Source organism: Dama dama, chromosome 30 (genome assembly GCF_033118175.1).
Source record: "Dama dama isolate Ldn47 chromosome 30, ASM3311817v1, whole genome shotgun sequence".
Taxonomy (NCBI): Eukaryota; Metazoa; Chordata; class Mammalia; order Artiodactyla; family Cervidae; genus Dama; species Dama dama.
In genome coordinates this window covers 14,697,651-14,722,416 of record NC_083710.1, presented here as the reverse complement: position 1 = coordinate 14,722,416, position 24,766 = coordinate 14,697,651, and the positions used below count along the sequence as shown (strand labels likewise).

Genomic DNA, 24,766 nt, shown 5'->3' with positions numbered 1-24,766 from the left:
TGGATGTGTCTCAGTCACTCAGTCGTGTCCAACTCTTGTGACCCCATGGATTGTAGCTATCCAGGCTCTGCTGCCCAGGGGTTCTCCAGGCAAGAACACTGGAGTGCATAGTCATTTCCTTCTCCAGGGCATCTTCCTGACCCAGATCATGGATCCCCTGTCTCTGACCTCAGTCTTCTTTGCAGACTGCCTTGGAGCAGATCATGTAGACAGACCCTATTGCTCCCCGAAAGCTTCTGGGAAAATGCTTGTGATCTTCCTGGGTTTGCTCTAACTGCCTCTGATCACCGTGTCCATCTGACTGTGGGTATAAGGTTGGCCGCAGAAGGCATCTGTGTGGCCGGACAGGTGTGTTTCCGCGGGGGAGGCAGTGATGATAGGCTGGATGGTGGGAGTGGGGTGGACCGTAAAGCCTGGGGGACTGGTGTGCGTTAGTGTCTAGTTAGCACTTTGGGTCAGGGGCTTGAGTGGGGCGGGCAGCCAGGGATGCGGTCTCAGGGTCCCTTGAGTGTACCTTTCCCCCCTGTCTCTTTTCCTTCCCTCACTCTCTATTCATTCATTCTTATTTTTCCTGCTCATCCCCTCCCGCGTATCTGAATAATGTGCTAAGAGTTTAAGATCCTGTTTCTCACAGGAGCACCATGTTCATTCTGAGTTTGTGCAGCCCCTGAGGTGAAAGAACCCTCAGACCCAGTCTTCCAAAGCACTCCTGGGAGGGGTGGGGGTGGAGTGGGGCAGGGCCCTCCTTTCCCTTTTGGAACCCAAGAACTTTACATACTGAGCTGGGTTAGGAAATGAAAAATAAAACCAAAAAAGCACGCAAAAAAATCTGAGTGGCTCAGATGGTATAGAATCCACCTGCAACGCAGAAGACCTGGGTTCAGTCCCTGGGTCGGGAAGATCCCCTGGAGAAGGGAATGGCCACCCACTCCAGGATTCTGGCCTGGAAAATTCCATGGACAGAGGAGCCTCATAGGCTACAGAGTTGGACAGGACTGAGACACTAATGCTTTCAAAGCTGAGAAGCAACTTCTTATACAATGTTGCATTAAATTCTAATGACTTAGGAATTGTTCTAACACTAGGAGACTCAGGGATTTGCCTAAGGTCACTGACTAAGGAGAGAGAGAGCTAGTTTTTATTATTCAGGCCAACTCACTTGCTTCCTCTGCAGAAGGTGGAGGTCACAGAGGTGTGTGAGATGGTGGGGAGGTGCACATGGGCCCTGATTGTTGTTTAGTCACCCAGTGATTTCCACTCTTTGCGACCCCAGGGACGGCAGCACGCCAGGCCTCCCTGTCCCTCACCATCTGGAGTTTGCCTGAACTCATGTCCATTGCATCTGTGATGCCATCCAGCCATCTCATCCTCTGGGGCCTCTGCACGTGGGGCCTGAAGATGACCCCTATTTCTCAGTTTCATTAATACAGCTTGAGCTCTTGAATGCCCACGCGGATCACAACAGGGTCTGGGATAAGAAGGTCAAGAGAGAACCTTCTGGAGAAAGAAATTGTCCAACATGGGCCTCTGGACTAGGTGTGGGGCAGTTTCCTGCCTGGGTCCTTTCTCCTCTGTCAAGCTCACAGGGACAAGTGCTTGAGAGCAGAGAGCCCTTGGCTGGGTTTCCAGGGTGGACTCACTGCAGGCGTCTCCTTCCTAGTGGGGCTGTTGAGATATTCTGTTTAGCTGCATACACTGCAGGGTTGAGGTCGGAGACAGCCTGGGTAGTAACCAGTGAAGACGGAGTCCCTGGGGAGAGTCACGGTCTCTAGATGGAGTTCCCCAGCCGTCCATGGAAGGCAGCATTCAGGACAATGTTGGGGGGAGGTTCAGGGGACAAACAGAGGTGGCTTCTGGGAATAGTGCGGAGGCTTGCTTTTCTTTCCCTGCGCTTCCAACCTCTGTTTCATCCACAAAGACTACTTTCATCTCATCTGTTTCAAGGAAGTGTTAAGTCAGAAACCAGATATGGGGTTTCAACAAGCTCATTTGAGTTAATATTTGGCAGGTGATACCCAGGTCTCAGGGCAGCTGGCAGAGTGGGGCCCAGGAGCTGGTGGGCAGATGACTCAGGACCCTGGGTGTCCTCACCTTCCTGGGTGGTCACGTGCTCTCTGGCAGCTTCCTCTTTGCCTGTAAACCGGCCTGGGGGGAAATCCCCGCCGGGTCCTTTAAGAAGCCCGGGGCCTCCTGCCAAACTCAGGGACTTCAGCCTAGAGCGCAAGATGAAGCCTGGCTTCCCCGGTCTGTTGGTCCTCCTGGGCCTCCTCCACTTGGCTGTAATGAGAGTTTGGGGGGTCACCACCACCTTCCCCTCCTTCCCCACCCCGACCTCCTTCCCCACCTCGGACTTCAGCTCAAGCTCCCCCCCTGACTCTGCCTGGCCCACCTCCAGCTCCAAGTTCCAGGTAAGGAGGCCCCAGAGTCTAGGAACTGCGTTCTGTCCCTTCCTTTGAATTTTTGGAGACCTGAATATCATTTCACGGGTGGGTAGTCCTGAACACTCTAAAAGATTTACGACTCCCTTTGTTAACTGCAGGTGCCTTGAAAATGAATTAAAACCCTGGGTAAAATAATTAAATTGTTAGCAAGAGAGACAGCATTTTGGTTCTCCAGCTGGGGGCTTTAGGGAAAGAATCTAAGCTTTCAAGAGGTTCTCCAACCTGACTGTACTTTAGAATTGGGGCGGAGTGGAGAGAGACTTAAAAAATGAAGTTGCCTGGGTTCTAACCCAGATAACGAATGGTAACGGGATGAGCCCTGCCAAGAGAAGCTCCAGAAAAGTTTGTCTAGTTGATTTGCTGCCATCAGGGACCCTTGATGCTTCTGTTGGAGCCCTGAAAGTGACTCTGAGCCTTGTTTGCAAGCAGATGGGTGACAGACTAGGAGGAAGAGACCCTGGTCTTTGGGAAAGTGCTGTCACATGTGGTATTTCCCTGGAGGAGTGTTAACTCTTTTCAATCTTTCTTATAAGGAATCTTAACAGTCATTTCCAGTTCAAAATGACAATAGCAGGGGCGAAAAAAAAACAAGACAAACAAACAAATGAAAAACAAGCAAGGATTAGAGAGGGACTGGTCCGATGGCTCGGCAGGTAAAGAATCCACCCTCAATGCAGAAGACACAGGAGACCGGGTTTGATTCCTGAGTCAGGAAGATCCCCTGGAGGAGGAAATGGCAACCCCCTCCGGTATTCTGGCCTGGAGAATCCCATGGACAGAGGAGCCTGGCAGGCTATAGTCCATGGGATTGTGAAGAGTCGGAACCGTCACTGGGACATACGGTGACCTTAGTTTAGGGGATGGATCTCCTTTGAGGAAGTGGGAAGAGGCCTGGAGGGGTGAGAGGTTGGGCACAGGAAGCAGCTCCATCCTCCACCTCTGCCCACATCAGCTCTGGATATTTCTGTAGGAGTCCTACTCTGTAACGGCTAGGCTTCCTGTGCTATGGTGTGATTTCTGTCCTCTGTATTTCTATGATCTTTACTCACATTTCAGGTGGCTGCTTACGTGATCATTGGATGGGAAGGGCCAATAGGAAAAGAGGAGGAAAAGGCTTTTGTTTGTTTCCATTTCATCATCAGAATCTCAAGGCAATGAAAACCATTTGATAACCTCAAGGCAGTTATCAAGTGGTTTGCATAGGGCTCAGATAGAAAAAGCAGCAATAAAGTTCTCTGAATGCTTTTTATAAATGCCATGACTACATTAAGTATATAATATATATTATTTAATCTGCAGAGGTAAGTAAAATTTATGGTCCCATTATAGAGATGTGAAAACTGAGGCTTAGTGAGATAACGTTATTGGCTTAAAGTCACTAAAGCCACTGATACAGCTCAGACTTAGCTGTCCATATGCTCAGTACTCAGTCACTTCAGATGTGTCTGACTCTCTGTGACCTGCGGACTGTAGCCCGCCAGGCTCCTCTGTCCATGGTATTCTCCATGCAAGAATACTGGATTGCCATGCCCTCTTCCAGGGGATCTTCCCAACCCAGGAATTGAACCCATATCTCCGTGTCTCATGGGTTGCAGACAGATTCTTTACCCACTGAGCCACCTGGGAAACCCCTAGCTGCTCATGCTTTCCACCGTCTGTCTCCATGCAGCTTTCTTTATTTTCAGAGAGCATAGATGAAAAGTGCTCATTTTAAAAGAATGGTTTGAGAGCCATGAATATGCACCAAGCTTCTTTGTAGCCAGAAGCCACATCATTTTACTCCATGATACTAAATGATTTCTGGGGACAATGAGACCTAGTTAGCATTTTCTTTAAAAAATGAGGTCAGAGTTTGATCACCAATTAGAAACCAGCTTTTGGGTAAGATGAGAGCTAAAATACTAGAAAAGAAAATGTAAGTCAAGAAACAGAGAAACCCAAAGTGTCTGTTGTTTGGTAAGGAGAAAAATATTTAAAAGTAGATAACGAATGGTTGTTAAATTATACTTAGAGGCTTTAATTTCCTTCCTGGTTTACTTATCTGCCTCTGGTGAGTTAGTATCGCGACTCCAACTTCTTTTTTTAGAGCAGGCTAGGTGTCACTTCCACTATAAACCCAGTTTTCTAGGGCTGGCTGTCAGTTTGATGAGCTCTTTGGAAAGTGGTAGAAAACCCCTTTATAACTGTCATTGAGCAAGTTCCAAATGTATCATTTTCTGTACTTTGAAAACATTGAGTACCATTATTTCATGCCTTGAATCCTTACAGGCACTTAGACTTGGCTGCTAATTAGAGCCAATTGCAGCCTGAAATCACAAATGTGCCCCTCACCTTCTGCTGGCGTGCTCAGGGCACTTCAGATGCCTCAGATGGCGCCCTCCAAAGCAGGGGTGGGGGTGCTGTCATGGTCCTCGTTTCACAGACAAGGTAAGGCTCCACGCTTCGCCCCACACAGCAACAGGCAGAGTCAGAACCACAAGCCAGGTGATTTTGTCATCAGACTACGGGACTTTTTGAGAAAAAAGGCACTAAGGATTTCATAATGACAGTGGGCCTGATTCACTGGGCAGGAATTGGGTCTTATTTGTCTCCTTTAGTCAGAGCGTGGAAAATTGTAGATGCCAGTAAATGTGAATTGAACACAGCTTGAGTGAGAATTGATCAGTGTTAGGTGTCTGTGGGGTCCATAGGGTGGATCATGTACCCTTCCAAAGGCCAACGGGACAAGCACTTATTTTTGCTGCCCATCGCCCACATTATACTCACATCGAGAATAAGCATCTGCCACGGAGGGAGACCCGTCACCATTAGTTTCATCATCTCTGAATGCAAGGAACAGAAATATCTCTAATGGGAAACACTGATCAAACTTATGGACCATTGTGATGTCAGTTGAGCACCCTGGGCTGATGATAAACAGGATGGGAGCTGGGGAGTCCACAGCACTAGGACAGAGATGTTCAATTCAAGACAGTGGGATGGCTGTCAGCAGGGCTCATAATTATTTGCCTGCCTTTCAGGTGAACTTCAGGACGAAAAGTTGTGAGCTGGTGGTTTCTAGTAGATTGTCTAGAAACTGCTTGATGATCTCTACTGTATGGGGAGTTGACAGAGCTTTTTCAAAAACTCTCGGAATGGTCCAACCCTGTCTTCTGCAGCTAACTGACCTCCTCTTGTCAAAATGCAACGCAGGACCTTTTGGTTGACAGTCGTTATAATAAGCTGTTTCTTCAAAGGCCTATGATATATGGTTCCTCCTGTAAAAACCTTGGCATCCTTAACTGGAGGCTTTCTACCTTCCATGTGAGTGATAAAGCTGGCTTCCAGGGAGGCTGGCATCTCCCACAGGCTGCTGATGTGACCTGTCTAGTCCTTATTTGTCCCTGGTAAAGACCCTTCCCTTCCCTTCCTCCCAGCCCCAGTGTTTAGCATAAACCTGCTTGTCCTTCCTCTTACTCCCCAAGGTTTGCAGGAGTGGGGTGTGATTGGCAAAACAAGTTGAGGCCAATGTTAAGAATTAACATGCCATACAGTGTTTTGGGTACAAATAAATATATATATTTGTCTTCCCTGGTAGCTCAGCTGGTAAAGAGGTCTGCCTGCAATGCAGGAGACCCTGGTTTGATTCCTGGGTAGGGAAGATCTGCTGAAGAAGGGATAGGCTACCTGCTCCCTTATTCTTGGGCTTCCCTGGTGGCTCAGCTGGTAAAAAATCTGCATGCAATGTGGGTTCGATCCCTGGGTCAGGAAGATCCCCTGGAGAAGGGAATGGCTACCCATTCTAGTATTCTTGCCTGGAGAACTTCATGGACAGAGGACCCTGGCTGACTACAGTCCATGGGGTTGCAGAGTTGGACATGACTGAATTACTTTCACTCACTCATATATATATATAATTTGCTCATCTTAAAAGAAGATTAGGTTAAAATAACAAGCAATTTGGGCTTCCCACGTGGTGCTAGTGTTAAAGAACCTGCCTGCCATTGCAGGAGACATAAGAGATGCGGGTTTGATCCCTGGGCTGGGAAGATCCCCTGGAGGAGGGCATGTATTCTTGCCTGGAGATTCCCATGGACAGAGGAACCTGGTGGGTTATGGTCCAAAGGGTCACAAACAGTCAGACATGATTGAATCGACTTAGTGCGCACACACGAAACAAGCAATTTAGCTTCAAAAGACTGAATTAATTGGTCCAGGGGTCACTGGTGGGCTAGATCTTGATTATACAAGCATCCAGGTTCAGCTTGTTTAGCAATTAGGGAAGGTGGCAGACATTAAATCACAGAGCACACAACCTCATCAACAGCCAGCGACCTCTGAAACTTTGAGAAGTGTAGCCTGCATCTCTTCAAATTCTGAAAACCATCACTTTGCCCTTGGTAGTTTCAGAAAGAGACCCTTCGGGCTGATGTTCTACAGGTGAGCTTTGGGCTTGCCGTCAGAGAAGATCATTGAAAGGCACAGTCAGCGGGCTGCCAAGAGTTACTCTGCAAAGCAATTGGAGTAATAAAAAAAATGTTAATTGTGCCGGGATCCCCTTGGGGAAGTTCAAAGGGGACAAAAGAAAAACAGGATCTTTCAAACCTGTCATTTTAAAATATGCACTGGCACCAAAGTGTGAGCCTGAATATATTAAAGAAACATCAAATATTTTAAAACGACTTTTCTGCAAGTGGTAAGCTGGAAAACTTTAAAAAATTTGTACAAAACCTTCAAACTCATACATTGTTCAGTTTGTGACAAATGGCTGGTTTGTTGCCATTTTGAAGGATATTAATTATATATTTTCCCAGGTGAAGAGAGAATGTGAATTTGCACTATACAACTTCACTGTAACCCCTGTCTTTGATGTTTTCCTCATTCTACTGGAAGGCAATGAGTTGGGACGGGCATAGAGGTGTAGGAAAGAAAAGGAGTAAGCAGAAGGAAAAGGGAAAGTGCCATTTACTGATCACCTACCATGTACCAGGGACTTGGTTTACATTACTTGGTTCCTCTTGGGGACAACCCTGTGAAGTAGACCTTCTCTGTTTGACAGATGAGGAAACGGAGACTTGAAGAGAATTCAGATCCAGTAACTGGCAGAATTAGAATTCAATCTTAGGCCTCTCATCACTTTAATTTTTTTTCCTTACATGGGGACAGTAATAATTTTCTTTAAGACTCTCCTGGAAAGGTGAACCACATGGTTTGCTTAACAGGTGCAGAGGTGGCTGACCATTGAATGAGCTGTGCCCGTGAGACACGGTGGCAGCTTTGGGGTGTTTCTGTGACTCTGTTCATTTACGTATTGGGTTCCATTTGCTAGCCTCTAAAAGAAGGGGATGACAGAGGATGAGACAGCTGGATGGCATCACCGACTCAATGGACATGAGTTTGAGTAAACTCCAGGAGTTGGGGATGGACAGGGAGGCCTGGCGTGCTGCAGTCCATGGGGTCGCAAAGAGTCAGACATGACTGAGCGACTGAACTGAACTGAAGCACTCTTTTGACAAGTCAATTTCTGCCACCCCCCTTGCCAAAAAGCTCACTGCCCAGCTCATCACTGATGTTGAACTTGTATTTGCAGTCATTTTCCAACTTCACGGGCAACAGAGATGACCGTGGGGTCTGCCAGTGCTCCGTTATCCTGCCGGACAACACCTTTCCTGTGGTGAGAGTGGAACGCCTGGAAATCACAGCTCAGACTATCTCCAAGAAGTTCGAGAAAGAGCTGTCTAAAGTAAGCATTTTACTCTTTTTGCCTCTCCCAACAATACCTTGTTGCACACAGACAACAGCCTTTTCTTCAGGGCTGTGTAAGTGGCCACTCTTCACTCTCTCAAGGAGCACATTTGCATCTAATGGACGCTTTAGCGTTTGCTTCACAGTAACCTATGGAGTTCCTTATAGCAGGAGGGGTGAGCCCGCAGGACAAAGACGGGGTGGAGATGATTCGCCCCACAGGATAAGCTCTCCTCAGTAGCGTGGTGTGCAGGAAGCTGGAGGGAGCCTGTAAATTTCAACCCTGCAAACTTTATTTGGCTTTGTGGTTTCTTCTTCCTTTTGGTCTTCTTCTTTGGTGTTCTTCCAGCTTTGCCTTCTTTTCTTTCCTCTCCTCTGTCCTTAGGTTCTGTCTTCCTGTCCTTGCGTTTTTCTCATCCTCTTCCTATTCCATTCCTTCTTCCCTTCCTTTCTATTTCCCCTCTCACCTCAGTCCTTTCCTCTTCTTTCTCATTTTGTTTTCATTTTTCACTCTTTTGGGTCTTCTCTTGCATGGTCTCTCCCCTTCCTACTCCTCCCCTCCCCCAAATCTCCCTCTCACCTTCCCCCCTCTCCCCACTTTTCCTCCCTTCCTCCTGTTTTGTCTCTTCCATCTCTGCCTCTCTCTCTCTTTCTTGGGGTTAGCCTCTGTTGTCTCAGCAGGGACATTATATCAGATAAATCTCGCATTAACCCCAAATTGAAGACTTTCCTGGGAATTTGAATCTAGTAGGTCACTAAGCCTTAGCAGAAACCTCCCGAACCCCTGATTACTGCTTTCTTCAGCCCGAGGACATCATATCCCTGAGTTAGCCCTTCTCCGAGCTGGTTGGAACAATGAACTTGGCATTCCAGTTTTGGCCCCTTTAACCCTTTTAGCCAAGTCAAAATCAGTTAGAAAGGCTCCTGCTTTCTGCACAGGTGAAGTCCACACTAGGCTATCATCACATGATGCATTATTTACTAATAATACCACTCCATTAACTTACAAGGACCTCTGGCTTTCCTGCAAGATCCAAAATAAGTTTTCCAAGAAATTTCAGTTCAGCTGCCTCAACATTCAGCCTAGTTATCTTTTAAGACAAAATTCCAATGAGGCTGAGCCCCTGCTTTCAACCTGAATTGGTAGATAAATATTCTGAGTTTAAATGAGTGTCCAGGAAAATGTGTTTGACGACTCCAGGAGCCTAGCTTCTTAGGAAATAAAATGTCCTTGAATTAATCAGCAGAAAAGGCACAGCACTAAATTATAAATTCCAATCATTAATATTCATAGTCTTATTCCAGCATAATCAAGTACAGATAAGAAGTTATGCATAAAAACATAACAAGTGGAGGAAAATCCTAGGTAAGGATCTTTTCAGTTAGAGTCATTTGCTTTGAAATAGTGGAAGCTACTGATTTGCATGTCTTCTTGGCTGGCAGGGATGTGAAGGGCTGTTTGAAACCCCAGGCTGCTCCAGGGAGAGGTTTGTGAATCTGGGATGTATAATCCTAATCCTGTGAGGGGGGCAGGAGGCATCTGCCTTGCTAATAATTGATGGGGAAGAAGTATAGAGTAGATGAAGAAACTTTCAGTTCCGAAAGTGTCAGGAGCTGGTCCTAAAATAAATTCTCAACTGAGGCCTAAGAAAGGAATTGACCTGCCCCCTGAGATTTACATAATGGATTCAGGGTGTGCCAGCTAAGGATGACAACAGTAACATAAACAACTTCCCTCTGTGCTTTTTCTGAATGTTTCTGGTTCTACACTCAATAAACCCTTTAAAGCAGGTAGGCCAGTGTTCTTTCCCCCATGGTAGGGATGGATCAACTGAGGTTCATAGGGGTAAAGAGGCATAAATGTGAAGGTCTCTTGGCTGGCTTCACCAAGTCAGGAATCTGGGTCTTGGAATCAGTCCACTTGTCTTTCCTCTTGGCCATGCTGTTATCATCCTCTAAGAAGAGACGCGTGCTTCCCTGGTGGTTCAGGGGTAAAGTATCCCCTGCCAATGCAGGAGATGCAAGAGACACAGATTCAAAGATCCCTGGGTTGGGAAGATCCCCTGGGGGAGGAAATGGCAACCCGCTGCAGTATTCTCGCCTGGAGAATCCCATGGACAGAGGAGCCTGGTGGGCTACAGTCCATGCGGTCAGGAGTCGGACACGACTGAGTGACTAAGTGCAGCGCACACAGGAAGAGATGCAGCAGGTCAGTAATGCTTTCCGTCCAAAGTTATCTCTTCAGCTGAGGGCTTTTGAGTTCCAGGTGAATTATTATAGCTGTCCTTAGGTTGCCTTGGAAATCCCCGTTTGTCTGGAGGCCTCGGGGAATGCCTGTTTGAGCAGGCCAGTAGAAAAGGATTTGGACTGCCAGACATTGATTCATTATCTGTCAGGACACGGAGAAGACAGGGATGGCCCCTGCACAAGATGCTGAAAGCATTTGCTTTGCTGTGGTTTCTGAGATGTCCCCTTGTGACTGTACTTAGGAAGGAGATAGCACAAAAAGCGGCTGAGAATTTTTTTTCTCTAGAGGGTTATGGTCTTCAGGGCAAGTTATTTAATATGACACTTTTGCTAATAGTCCCTCATGCATGAGAGAGTTGAGGCAGCCTGGGAGACATTTAGGCAACCCATAAACAAACAACATCGATTGAGTGATGTTTTGTGCAGTGAAATATAATAAATTAAAAGGTCAGATTGAAAAAAAAGCCTTAAATCACTGTCTCTCTAATAATTGCTGTAATTTATAGGGCACCCACTATACCAGGCACTTAATATACATTATCTCTAGTGTTTGCAATCATCTTCTAAGTGTGATACCATTATCCCCCGTTTATAAGAGGAAACAGAGGCTTGGAGAAATTAAGGGATTTGCCCATGAAGTACAGAAGTCTGATTTGTGCTTAGGCGGGTGTCACTCCACAGTCCCACTTCATATGTCTTGATGATCAATTCACACTCAGTTAATCTTGTTGTTAAAAATATACTAAAATGACAGTATGTGGCAAAGTGCATTTACTTGATTTGAATAATCTGGCTATGGTGATGATCACAGGTTTTGAGGAACTGGCAGAAATGGGAGCCAGATTAATTCTTTAGTCAGTGGGGGCTGCATTCTTACCTATTGCAGACCCCAGTAGTTGTTGTTCTGTAGAGTCTGATCCTGAGCATCCAGCAATGATATGATATGTGCATAACAAATAGAAGAATGAAAAACTCTGCATGAAGGGCTGAGGGTTTGAAGGCAAGCGTAGATGAGTCTTCTAAAGCTCAAATTTGTAGTGATGGGGAGCTCTGCAGTGGAAATGTTGACACAGGGAGGTGTCCCCTTAGGGCTAGATGACCCTGGGCAAGCTGGGCTGCCTCTGCTGAGGCTGCACCTTCCAGAAGGAGCTGGGATGTTTCCAGAACTGTCCATTCCATATCAACACTAGAGATCCGTACCTGCAAAGGGTTCAGACTTATAATCTCTTTAAATGATGACAGTGCACACCATGAAGTCTTTCTGGCCCATTCTCAAATTCTCTCCCACCTTCTACAACTCTGTGGATGATTCCAATTTTCCTGAACATCCTGGAGCTGTTCTTGAAATGTTAGTTGAGAGAACCTCAACATTTTCCCTAAACAGACCTTTCAAGACCCTTCACTCTGTGGCAGAAGCAGGGCAGGCCCACTGCACGCGCTCCGAGGCAGCAAACGTCAGGATTGGCCTTGGTGTGCAGGGCGAATCTGGGAGAGCCACATTTCATTTAGCAGAAATGACAGTTGAATCACTCATTTTTATAGAACAACAGCTGTGATATGCCACCAAAATGTTCCAGGAAAGCTGAGGGTGTTTCATTTGTTCCAAGAGCTGGCAAGGCCAAATGCCAACAAGAATATTCATTTTGCAAACTTCCATTTCTGCCGTGGGTTGGCACTTCATTATTATTATTGTTTTTCTCACAGCCAAAAATCTTATGCCTGATTTTTGGAGAAGTTGAAACCTGGATACCTAATATCTGCATTTGTGCTTTTGAGTGAGACTTGCTAGGTTTATATATATAAAACGTGTTTTTTTTTTTTTAACCTCCTTATCCACCAAAATGTCACCAGCCTTATCAGCCTCTTCTGATGGCAGTGAGCATCCGTTGCCCGAGGAGATATACTAGCAGTGCCAAGGGCTGTGTTTTCAACTTTCATTAAAATCCTCTTTGCCTGCAGCCCTAGGCCTTTAGGTCTGTGGCCTATGAGTCTACCCTATTTGTACAGTGGGGTTAAGTGGAAGGGCTAAAATGACAGAAGTTAGGGCTGCCTTTGGTATTAGAAGGATTAAAAGCTGACATCTGGCTCTGAATTCATCCAGGCCCTGTGGATCAGCAACTTGACATTAGCACAGTTTGGGGGAAAAGCATCACTTCTCTTCAAATTTTTAAGAGTGTAAAAACTGGCAACTTTTAATGAGCAGGTCCTTAAAAAAGCCATGGCATTTCTTTCAGAGATCAGATACTAAAAGAACCACCAACTGTGTTTATTGAAATATCCATTTGGAGATTCCAATTATACACTAAGCCACCATGGGAATTTTTGGAAGTATTTTAGCTTAATGATCAGACATTCAAATATATGCAACAAATGTGTAATTTAAAGGTCTGATTGCAATAATCAGTTCTTGGAAAAAACTTGGAATAAATATGGGGATGCAGTTAATGAAATGTGCACTTTATAGTAGCACGTATCTCACATATTGTGGAGTAAGTTGGGTCTTTTTCTTTTTAACTGAAGTATAGTTGATTTACAGTATTGTGTTAATTTCAAGTGTACAGCAAAGTGATTCAGTTATACATACATATGTATCTGTTTTTTTTCAGATTCTTTCCCCTTATAGGTTTTTTCAAACTGAGTATAGTTTTCTGTGTTACATGGTAGGTCCTTGTTGGTTACTAAATAGACATTTCTCCAAAGACATACAGATGACCAAAAAGCACATGAAAAGATGCTCAACTTCACTAATTATTAGAGAAATGCAACTCAAAACTACAGTGAGGTATCACCTCACATCCACCAGAATGGTCATCATCAAAAAGTCTACAAATAATAAATGCTGAACAGGGTGTAGAGAAAAAGTAAACCTCCTATACTGCTGGTGGAAATGAAAATTGGTACAACCACTATGGAAAACAGTATGGAGATTCCTTAAAAAACTAAAAAAAAAAAAAAAAGAGCTACCATATGATCCAGCAAATCCCACTCCTGGACACTCCAGAGAAAACCATAATTTGTAGGTTGAGTCTTTATGGTACTTTGCAGAAGGCAGAGGGATTCAAAACTCATTGCATATGGTAATCAAAGAGGGAATTCTTCTTAGAGCATTTCTCCCTCTTCTAGAAAATAATTCAATTTAAAGCAGTGGTTCTAAATGGAGGGAGGGGGTGGTTGGGTGGGGGTGGTTTTGCACCTGGGGAACATCTAGCAATGTCCGGGACATTTTTGGTTGTCACAGCTGGGGGTGGGTGGGTGGTGTTTGCACTTAGAGGCTGGGGATGCTGTCAAATATCCCATAATGCACAAGAAAGAATGATCTAGCCCCAAATGTCAAAAGTGCTGAGGTTGTGAAACCTTGATTTAGAGCATGTGTGTTGAGTGGAAGAGGGTGGGCAAAAGCCTGATTCAAGCCTCTGTAGTTTGGAGAGTTAATATCTTCAAACATTAAAGTGGAGATTAAACTGTAGTTGCGATTGATGATCTGAAGCACAATTATTTTTAGTCTAGGCAAATGTAAAAGCCACCTCCTTCCCCATGTAACAATAAATTCTTTTTAGTTTGTACTTGGATTGATTTTTAAAAATATCTAGTTAAATATATTTTTGATACTTTGCTTTACTTAAAAAAGATTGACCACGATCAAATCCCTGAGGACTTGGTAGTAGAGGAAGGCTGCATGACACCTCCCTGAGAATTGACTCGAGCTGTTTGCCCTTCAGGTAAAGGAGTATGTCCAATTAATCAGCGTGTATGAAGAGAAACTCTTAAACCTGACTGTCCGAGTATCGATCATGGAAAAAGATTCCATTTCTTACACTGAACTGGACTTTGAGCTGATCAAGATGGAAGTGAAGGAGATGGAGAAACTGATCAAGCGGCTGAAGGTCGGCTTTACCGGAAGCACAGTGATCATCGACCAGTTGGAAGTGGAGGTAGGAAATCACTACTTGTGTATTAGTAACAAAGTCTCTTTCTCTGGTGACCCAGACAGTAAAGAATCCACCTGCAATGCAGGAGACCCAGGTTCAATTCCTGAGTTGGGCAGATCCCCTGGAGAAGGGAATGGCCTCCCACTCCAGTATTCTTGCCTGGAGAATCTCATGGACAGAGGAGGCTGGCAGGCTGCAGCCCATGGGGTTGCAAAGAATTGGACATGACTGAGTGACTAACACTTCCACTCTTTGGTGAGCAAGTGCTAGGATCAGGAGAGGAATCTTTTCCTTCTGATGTCTAATTCTATACTTGTTCATGACCACCTGGCACATCCTGTGTTCTACTTTAGAGGGATGCCTGGCTTTGAATAGTAAATTACACACACAGGGAACATACCGACTGAGGGGTAGGTGTTGTCTAGTGGTCAGAGTCCCACTCCAGAGCCAAATGACTTTCAATATCTCTAGAAAGAAGATGATATATAAGTGCGAACAACTCCAAGGCCAAGCTAGATCAGGGGGTTGTCTTCATTCTGGATTTGTCCTCATGGGACTTGAAAGTCGCAATTTACCTGATCTTGGACATGCTTGATCCGTTTCTTCTTTCCAATGAGCATAAAATCTTTAATCCCTCTTGGAATGCTTCTCCACATACTGGCAAGTCTATTTAAAGGAGTTTCTTGTAAGTATGTTTTTCTGAAGGCTTTTAAGCTCTGTGAATAAAGACCATCCCACTCATATTAGGCTAGGATAATTTACATCAGCGAGGAGTTTCCTAGCACAGTCATGACATGGAACAGCATTGAGAATTCCAGCTCTGTGTTTTAGGATTCAGGCTTTCTCTGGCCCTCACCATTCATTAGGAACTTGATTATAATATGGCATGAGTAAACATGAGTTTACAGGGGAAAGTTGTCAGAGATGAACTTTAATGGACGTTTGGGGATTCTTCAATGGAACCTGTTCTCCATCATTACAGCTGTTAAAATCTTTGCCATTTTCTTCTTGTCACACATGTTGGCTTGAGATCCGACAGGCTTTCACGCTAAACCATGAAATGTATTCTTCCAAATGAAACCGTTTAGAAGAATCTTGGGTGTATTCTCCAGCAACCTTTCCCTAAGTGACAAATTCAGCCCTGGAATGTTTATGAAAAAAGTTGCATGATAACAGAAAATCACTCTGAATTTTGATTTCCTTAGATCAGGAATATGACTCTCCTGGTAGAGCAGCTTGAGACTCTGGACAAAAACAACGTCCTTGCCATTCGCCGACAAATCCTGGCTCTGAAGAACAGGCTCAAGGAATGCGAGGACTCTAAGGTCGAAAGTGCCCCCCTGCCCCCTGCGCCAGGTAAGGGTGCGCTGTCTTTCCCAGGCTCTGGAGGGGCTGAAGCTGGGGTGGGGAATGGAGGATGGGATTTTTGCAACTCTGTGTTTATTCTCCTGTGCTTTTAAATCTCACCTATCAGTTCTATGCACAATCACCTTCTGGGGCACACAGAGGAGAAGCATGGACGATGAGTTGATTCAAAACAAAATCCACGAGTTGCACATAACCTTTTTGCATTTGCTAGCAGGGAGAACATCTCTATAATGATGGGCTGGTTAGTGGGGCCAGGTGAAAACGTCTGCAATCTGCATGGCATCACTTCCTCTGTCCTGAGGATTTTAAGGGCTGGTTGGCCCATTTATCTGATGAGTCGGGTCATGCCTTGAATCCTCCTTGCCTCTTTTCCATCTCCCTCAGCTTCCCTCTCTTCTTCCACCTCTTTATTTCTCCTTCCTGCTCCCATTAAATGCACATGCTGTGTAGCATGTCATAGGATTCAGTGAGGATGTAATGGATGGCCCAATGGCTTAATGGGTCAAGAATATGTCTGCAATGCAGGAGACACAGGAGATGTAGGTTTGATCCCTGGGTCAGGAGGATGCCCTAGAGGAGGAAGTGGCAACTTACTCCAGTTTTCTTGCCTGAAATATTTTATGAATAGAGGAGCCTGGCAGGTTATTGCCCAAAGAGTTGTAAACAGTCAGACATGACTAAGCATGACTAAGCACGTACCCACATGTCCAAAGCCATGTAGGCGCGTCCTACTATCTTCCTTAGACTGCGAGTTCTTGGAGGGCAGGAATGGTGTATCCCTCTCTAAGGAATCACCCTTGAAGGGGGGAGGGGTTAGGTGTAGCATAGAGATGGGTACCTGTAACTGAACTGCCTCCTTAAATGGAGTGGCAGAGTGTACGGATTGGGAGCTCGGCACTGGGATGCCAAAGGCCTGAGCTTCCCAGCTACACAGCCATGGCAAAAAGATCCTTAATCTCCTCCTTGGTAAAATGGAAGAACAGTACTAGGAACATTGCAGGGTTACAGTGAGGATTCACAAAACAATTTTTGAGAAGCTCACAGCTCTGTGACTGACCTTTATACACTGGCGATTGTCATTGCATTAATGAGGATAATTAAAGTGAACACCTTGCTGCAAAAAAGCAGAGCTAGATCCGTGTGCCATTCAGCACATCCTTCCAGGTGAACTAAAGTCGTAGTGTCCAGCCCTGGAGCCGGGGTCACAGGGAAGCTCTCTCTGCAAGTCCTGAGCATCTCAGCCTGAATGGGGACTGTATCCGTTCATCACATCATACAGCTCTTGAGATTCTCATTCACTCCTATTGTCAAGCTGCTTCCTTTCAGGCCATGCATTTCTGGATCCTTGTCATTGTCATAGGTTTCTTTAAGGATTTAATTAAATACTGCCATTGTTATAATCCTCTTGGTGTTGTTCAGAGGCCTATCTTTCCTTCCTCTGTGGTTGAGACTCTGTCACAATATGACACGCAGAGGAGGTCTGGGACAAAGGCCATGTTCTGTCCTCTGTAATAAACTAGGCTAAATGTGGTCTGGGATGAGCGGTGTCAAGGTCGTTGGAAATGAGAGCTCGGTCTGCGGGCCCTGAAGGGCTCCCTGAGGGCAGGAGTCAAACAGTGACCCCCCTCTCGATATGATCTGAGCATGTCTTTCTTTCTTCCCTTCATTTGTCCCTTCCTTTTCCCCTTCTTTCTCTCTCTCTTTTTATTTTTTGAAAGAACTTATTTTCATTCGCTTGTTTATGTATTATTTTTGGCTGCACCGGGTCTTCACTGCTGGGCGAGACTTTCTGTGGCCGCGTGAGCGGGGCCCACTCTCCAGCTGCAGGCGCGGGCTTCTCATCGCCGAGGCTTCTCTGGGTGCAGAGAACGGGCTCTTGGTGCACAGGCTTTAGTGACTGCGGCCCGCAGGCCTCGTTGCCCGGTGCCATATGGGATCGAGCCCCCGTTCCCTGCCTTGGCAGGTGGATTTTTAGCCACTGGACCACCAGGGAAGTACCCGCCCTCTCCCACCCCGCCCCGTCTCTTTTTAAACCTCAGCAAACTGTCCTCATGGAATAACTTTTCTGGCAGTTTTCTATGCATCCCTTGGAATGAAGACGGTTTAGGGCAGGAAAGGAGGTTCGGGTTGCCATGTCTCAGAGGAGGGGGCGTGGTGGGGAGGGTGCAGCTTTTCCTGAGGTCACACAGATCACAGGTGATGGATCTGAGGCTGAGGTGCCGGACCCCTTCCTGCCTATCATCTGGGGACCTCCGGCGTCAGCACCTCAAGGCCGGTGGTGGGGCAGAAAGCACACTGCTTATTAGGATCTAAAGAAGAAAGCAAATGGTCAGTCTGTTTTCCTATTTTCGTTAGCTTTTTTTTTCTAGAACTTTCTCCCAGGTCCTCAACACTTAAGCATTTGTGAGCCAGTCCAGCCCAGCTGTGTTGTTTAAACAAATTGGACGCAGACTCCCTCTCACTTTCCCACAACCTTGGCTGTAGCTGGATCCCTGCCAGGCCGCCTGGCCCTCCTCCAGCTCTGTTCATATTATATTTATGATGTTTATATTAAACTGACTTTTCGTCATGTTTTGAAATCAATTTCTTTCACTCGCTCTCCTTCTATTTGGACTGGTTGATGATGCAGGATTGGAAAATCCCCAGGCGCCGCCACACTGTGAGCCTGTGGAGACTTTAATTAAAGTTACTCACTATTATGGGACTTTAAAATCTGGCCTGTTTGCTTTTCTTCACTGCAGAGTTGCAGAGAATTAAAAAAAAAAAGAAAGAAAGACTCGTTGCAATTTCAGCTATAAAGTAATTCTCTGCTGTCTTGGCCCCTGCAGGCAGCTGCCGTTTGCTACCCCCATGGTCAGCTTGATCTGAGAACCAATACATAGCATTAGGGTTCCATAAAATGTGCTTTATAGATGCTTTATGCCACAAATGGCATCCTTTTCTGCTTCATTTCATAGAACTTCCTAATCTAAGATAATTGGCCTTGTGCTCATTAGCTGTTTTCCCTAAGAACAACCGACTTTGGTTTCTGTCTGTGCTTCTCCCTGGATCTAAAGGACTGTAGATAGGAAAATGGGATGCGAATGCCTCGGATCGTCACTGTTATAGGTGGAGATGCAAGGCTCTGTGCTGGCACAAAGTAGGTGCACAGTAAATGGCCCATGAAAGATGTAGGCTGATTGGCCAAAATCCCGAGCCTAGGGGAGAGCTGAGCATTGGGGAGCCTATATCCAACAATTCAGAGTCAACTTCATCTTAATTACTTTATGATTATGACCATTTTGATTGACTGAGTCTCACAAGTCAATTGTATTCTCATCTTTGCTCCAAGTTCAGTTGCCCAGGTGAGAGGGAGCATTGGTGGATCCAAGATTAAGTTTCCTCTTGTTGAGTGTGGTTGGTCATGTCTGACTCTTTGTGACCCCATGGACTGTTGCCTGCCAGGCTCCTCCGTCTATGGGATTTTTCCAGGCAAGGATACTGGAGGGGTTTCCCATTTCCTCTTCCAGGGGATCTTCTTGACCCAGGGACTAAACCTGCATCTCCTGCAGCTCCTGCATTGCAGGCAGATTCTTTACCCACTGAGGCATGTAGGAAGCCCCTTGTTTCCTCTGCTGGTATATAATCTTTAGTTTTTTTTTAAAAGTGCTGCTAACCATGAGACTTAAAAAAAAAAAAAACAACCAAGTTAGAGTATTTTAAAGTCTTACCTTGTGGCCTCCCAGGATATTTTCAGAATACCATGGCAATATCTAATAGATTCCATGATGAAGTGATTGCCAAACAAGGCTATCTGGTATGGAGAATTCCTTGCATTATGTTCTGTGCAGTGAATACCAGGCTCTTGGAAGCATTCAGATATATTCTCGGGTAAAGAGCTGGTGTTTTTATAATTAAAGCTAAGGACACAACTTAGCGACTAAAATGATAACCATAACAACAAAGGTGAGTTGGGGAAGTCTAAACAGTTCTTCATTCCATAATTTAGTGCCACTGTGTGGTTGGTACTGTTCTGGGCACTTGGCTACCAGGATGGGTCCATAAACCTCCAGAAACCACTATTTAATGTAAACCTTCAGTTGTAACTTGATGTGATTATAATGCTGATCATTTATTGAGTTAAATATACCTGTCTTCTGTACTCTTAATTTTTCTGCAGAGTAGGTATTATTATTTTTTCTTCTAACACAAGGAAGCTGACACTCAGAAGGTTAGGCAAGCCACTCAAGGATCCTCAGCTCCCTCGTGTTGGAGCAGGATTGGAATCGGAACCGATCTGGCAACGTTTTCAATGTACCAGGCTGCCTTCCTCAGATGCACAAATGGAGAGAGAGCTTGCACCTGTGATTCCTGGGGTGATAAGAAAGTTCCAACAGCTCACTAACCTGATTAACACCAAATTATCCTGGCTTTCCTGCTTGTGGAGTAGCTGAAAGGGTACTTTTGTTCTCAGTTCTGTGGTGTGTCCTCTTCCATCAGAAAACGCAAAAGGATTCATTGGTCTTTCACAACTCTTGGGTCATGGTTGGGCAGTGAGTTGTTGTTCCAGTGGCAGGAAAAATTTGGGATAAATAAGGAAAGACATGGGGTATCTCAAGTCCTTGAAATGCAGGAAGGGGCTGGGAAGGGGTATGAGATAAAGCAGCGTGGGGAGAGGCTCAGTGTAAACGGGGTACGGGATGGGGTCCCTCTCTGGGCTAGATGAGACGGGCATGCAAGGCTGTATGCTGGCAGTGGGCACCAGGCTGCCTGTCAGTTTCATCCTTGTTTCCAGGATAGTTTGCAGCCAGGAGTTGAGGAAGCCTGCCGTAGCCTTGTCACTGGTCTCTCACTGCCGTGGCCACATCGGTAGCATTCCTCTTCTTTTGTTGGGAGCCAGGGCTATAAAAACAGTCCAAAGGAGTTAGAGGATAAGCGGAGGATAACAGAAAGGACATGAGAGTGTTTAGGAACGACTGTGGGCTGAGGAAAAGAGGTTTAAATTTCACACCAGGTGCAATTTTATGTTTTAATTGGAGTATAATTGCGTTACAGTGTTGCATGAGTTTCCGCTGTACAAAGAAGGGGATCAGCTCTGTGTCCACAGAGAGCCCGTCCCTTTGGCCCTCCCTACCCCCCCGTCCCCCACCCCACCTCTCCAGGTATCACAGAGCACAGAGCTGAGCCCCCAGCGCTATGCAGCAAGGCTGCACTGGCCATCTAGTTCACACATGGTCATGCATGTCTGCCAAGCCCAATCTCCCAATTTGTCCCAACCTCCCTTCTCCCCTTGTGTCCACATGTCCATTCTCTACATCTGCATCTCTATTCCTGCCCTGCAAACAGGTTCATCTGTACCATTTTTTTTTTAGGTTCCACACATGTGTGTTGATATGCAATATTTGTTTTTCTCTTCCTGACTTACTTCACTCTGTATGACAGACTCTAGGTCCATTCACATCTCTATAAATGACCCTTTCCTTTTTATGGCTGAGTAATATTCCATTGCATATACATGTGTCTTTTTGAATTTTTATAAGAGGTACAATTTTAATCTCTTGGTCAATTTGTGAAATCATAAATGTTATTATTATTATTATCAATAGTAGTAGTAGTAGTAGTAATTTTTAAGAGTTTATTTTGGATCCTTCATATCTAAGGATTTCCCCCTCTGGGACAGAATAGTTTGTTATCTTTAATCCCATGATCAAATGCTTGACTCTGTTATAGCACATAAGTTTTCCTTAAATATTTTGTTGCTGTTGGTTTGGGATATTTCTTTTCCAGGAGGGCAAGATTCAATTAAGCAAACAATGCCTAAGTCTTCTAACCTGCAAGAAAAAAGTGACTTTCTTTCATTTCCTCAGGGTGAAGAAATGTCGTTGAATAAATAAGTTCTTAGAAAGATATTTTACTAGAAAATCTGGTTAGTAGCATATGGAAACTCAAACAGTTTTTGTTATCATTAAACTGAACACACTGCTAACTTTATTTTAATAATTCATGCATTGTTTCATAAACAAAAGCAAACAAGCATTCATCTGAGAGATCACTTTTAGAAGAGGAAATAATACTTTATAATTTTATTTATTATTTCTTTAGTGGAGAGCAGTCTCTTGGCTGAACATGCATTGCTTTTTTATTTATGAAATGGCGCATGCATTATTAAAATAAACCCGCGACTGTGTTCTGCTTAATGATATGCAAAATTATTTGAGGTTGGGTACAGAGCAGTTTCATTTCTCTACCTGTTGTATGGTTGGCTGGCTTTCCCACCAACTGCGGATTTATGAGAGCATTTAAGGAGCACATATTTAATTCCGGGACCAAAAAGCCCCAGCAGATTGGAAAAATAAAAGCAGGATTTCTAGTAATGGTTTCACCTCTGAACAGTCCTTGAGTGAGGAGGGGAGAGAGGAGAGGCATTTAACAAGGAAAGGAATGGGTCTTTCTGTGGCCATCAGAGGTGGAGACTCGGAGCCAGATGCTTTGCACCCCCTTGCTCCCCACAGTGTTAATATCAGGCAGTTCTCTGGAGCTCTGATTCTGGCTTGAGCTCTCCTTGTGTGCCCTCGGTGGCTCCCTGAGTCCCTTCATGCATTTACAGCCAGGTTCTGTCCTCTCCTCCCTCACCTGCTCTACTCTAGGCAGCAGGGTGGGGAAAATGACCTCCAATGTACTTGGAGTCGACTTTCCTCTGTATTTCCAATAAAATTTCTGGTCAGCTTTTTAAGGGTATTTATTAAGATTCCAGAAACTGTATGTTCAAATCTTTAGATAGCTATTATAAAAATACTGGAGGATTTTTATTCTATTTTTTTATGGCTCATAAATGTCTGGGTTGGCAGGCCTTTCAGAGGGAGGACTCTGCACAGGGCCAAAAGGCCCAGCCGGAGTCATTCATCAGGGTGTTTCGGGGAATGTAGATTCAGCGGAATGGTGAGTCTGATCCCACTTGATTGTACCCGTTGTGACAATGACAGCGTCAGACTGGGAGCGATGACGTGCTGGCCTGTCGTTCTGCGGCACAGCAGACTATGGCTTATGAGCCACAAGGCCCAACTTGTAACTCTGCAGCGAGATGGTCAACACGTCATCTACGCTTTGGGCACTGAGAAGGCAATGTTGCCCTAAAACAACTTTCGTAACTTTTCAAAGCTGAAATCCCACCATTAGAGGACCTCTTAGAGGTCATCGAGGGCCATCTTTCTTTTCTTTTTTTAGCATTTTTTATTTTGTATTGAGGTATAGCCGATTCACAATGTTGTGATGGTTTCAGGTGGACGGTAAAGGGACTCAGCCACACACACACACGTATCCATTTCCCCCTGAAGTCCCCTCCCCTCCAGGCTGCCACGTAACACTGGACAGAGTTCCATGTGCTATATAGTAGGTCCTTGTTGGTTATCCACTTTAAATATAGCAGTGTGTACCTTGTCATACTGAGCCTAGAAAGTCAGACAGACAAGGAGGAATATTATATGACATGCCTTATATATGGAATCTAGGAAAGAAATGATACAAATGAACTTGTTACAAAACAGAGACTCACAGACTTAGATAAAGAACTGATTGTTGCCGGGGAGAAGGGATAGTTAGGGAGTTTGGGATGGACAAGGACCATCGTTCTGTATCTTTAAAATGCCATAGTAGAAACTTCCTCTCCTGGGGCTAACGTGGGCAGCATTGGTACCTGGTGTGGACATGCCCTTGGGGTACCAGGGAAGGGCAGAGGGACGGGAAGGGAAGAAAGACTTGCCCAGGATCAACTTCTCCTTCATCCCAATTCTCCCGGCCCTGGTGAATAGCACCACTGTAAGTACGGCTTTATGGGAATAGGAAGGCGTTCTCCTGTGATCTTGCTTTCTCGATTTCTCTATAAGGAAAATGAAATAAAATAATATTGCTGAAATGCATTCTCATAGAAGAAAATATATTAGATTCACCAAGTCTTCCTTTTTTTAAACTTTTTAAAGTGGTTGTTCACAGTTCCACTATTCCCATTTTCCAGATTGAAGGCCCATCCACGTAAACAGGAGATAGTTCTCTTTAGAACTGATGGCACGTTTGCATTGAGACCGAGGCCGAGGGTAGCTTTTGCCTCTTCTCCATCAGAACCATGGTGTTGACAAGAAAAATGTCTATGGATTGCTTTGGCTCTTAGAATATTGAACTGTTTGTATCTTGTCACGCATTTTCTCTAAGAGTGTCCTTTTATTTGTTTTGTCCCTCTAGGGAGCTGTGCGCATGGTGGTGTGGTGAACATCAGCAAACCAGCTGTGGTTCAGCTCAACTGGCTAGGGTTTAACTATAAGTACGGTGCCTGGGGTCGGGATTACTCTCCCCAGAATCCAGGCAGTGGGCTGTACTGGGTGGCACCTTTGGATACAGATGGGAGAACTTTGCGATATTATAGACTCTACAATACAAAGGATGATTTGCTGTTGTATACAAATGCCCGAGAGAATCAAATTTCCTATGGTCAAGGTAGTGGTACAGTAGTTTACAAGAACAACATGTATGTCAATTGGTACAACTCCCAGAACATGGCCAAAATTAACCTGACCACCAACAAGGTTGATTTGACCCAAAATCTCCCTAATGCTGCCTATAATAACCGCTTTTCGTATGCTAATGTTGGTTGGCAAGACATGGACTTTGCTGTGGATGAGAATGGATTGTGGGTGATTTATGCAACTGAAGCCAGCACTGGTAACATCGTGATTAGTAAACTCAACGACAGCACGCTTGTGGTGCTCAACACTTGGCATGCCAAGCAGTATAAACCATCTGTCACTAACACGTTCATGGTGTGTGGCGTTCTGTATGCCACGCGTACTCTCAGCACCAGATTAGAAGAAATTTTCTACTATTATGACACAAACACAGGAAAAGAGGGCAAACTTAGCATTGTGATGCAGAAGATGCAAGAGAATGTGCAAAGCATTAACTACCACCCTTTCGAGCAGAAGCTTTTCGTCTATAATGATGGTTACCTTCTGAATTATGATCTTGTCTTCCGGCCACTACCCCAGTAAACTCTCATGTGTTAGGGTAGAGGGAAATAAAATTTTTACT

General features: G+C 45.0%; 1 protein-coding gene across 1 annotated transcript; it reads left to right on the top strand.

Annotated features, from left to right (window-relative positions):
- Window positions 1-2,166: 2,166 nt before the first annotated feature.
- OLFM4 (olfactomedin 4) lies at window positions 2,167-24,760 on the top strand. Its single transcript, XM_061133070.1, has 5 exons — window positions 2,167-2,408; window positions 8,011-8,163; window positions 14,132-14,344; window positions 15,547-15,697; window positions 23,924-24,760. Exons 1-5 carry the CDS (start codon window positions 2,226-2,228, stop codon window positions 24,724-24,726), a joined length of 1,503 nt encoding a protein of 500 aa, XP_060989053.1. The 5' UTR covers window positions 2,167-2,225; the 3' UTR covers window positions 24,727-24,760.
- The last annotated feature ends 6 nt before the right edge of the window (window positions 24,761-24,766 follow it).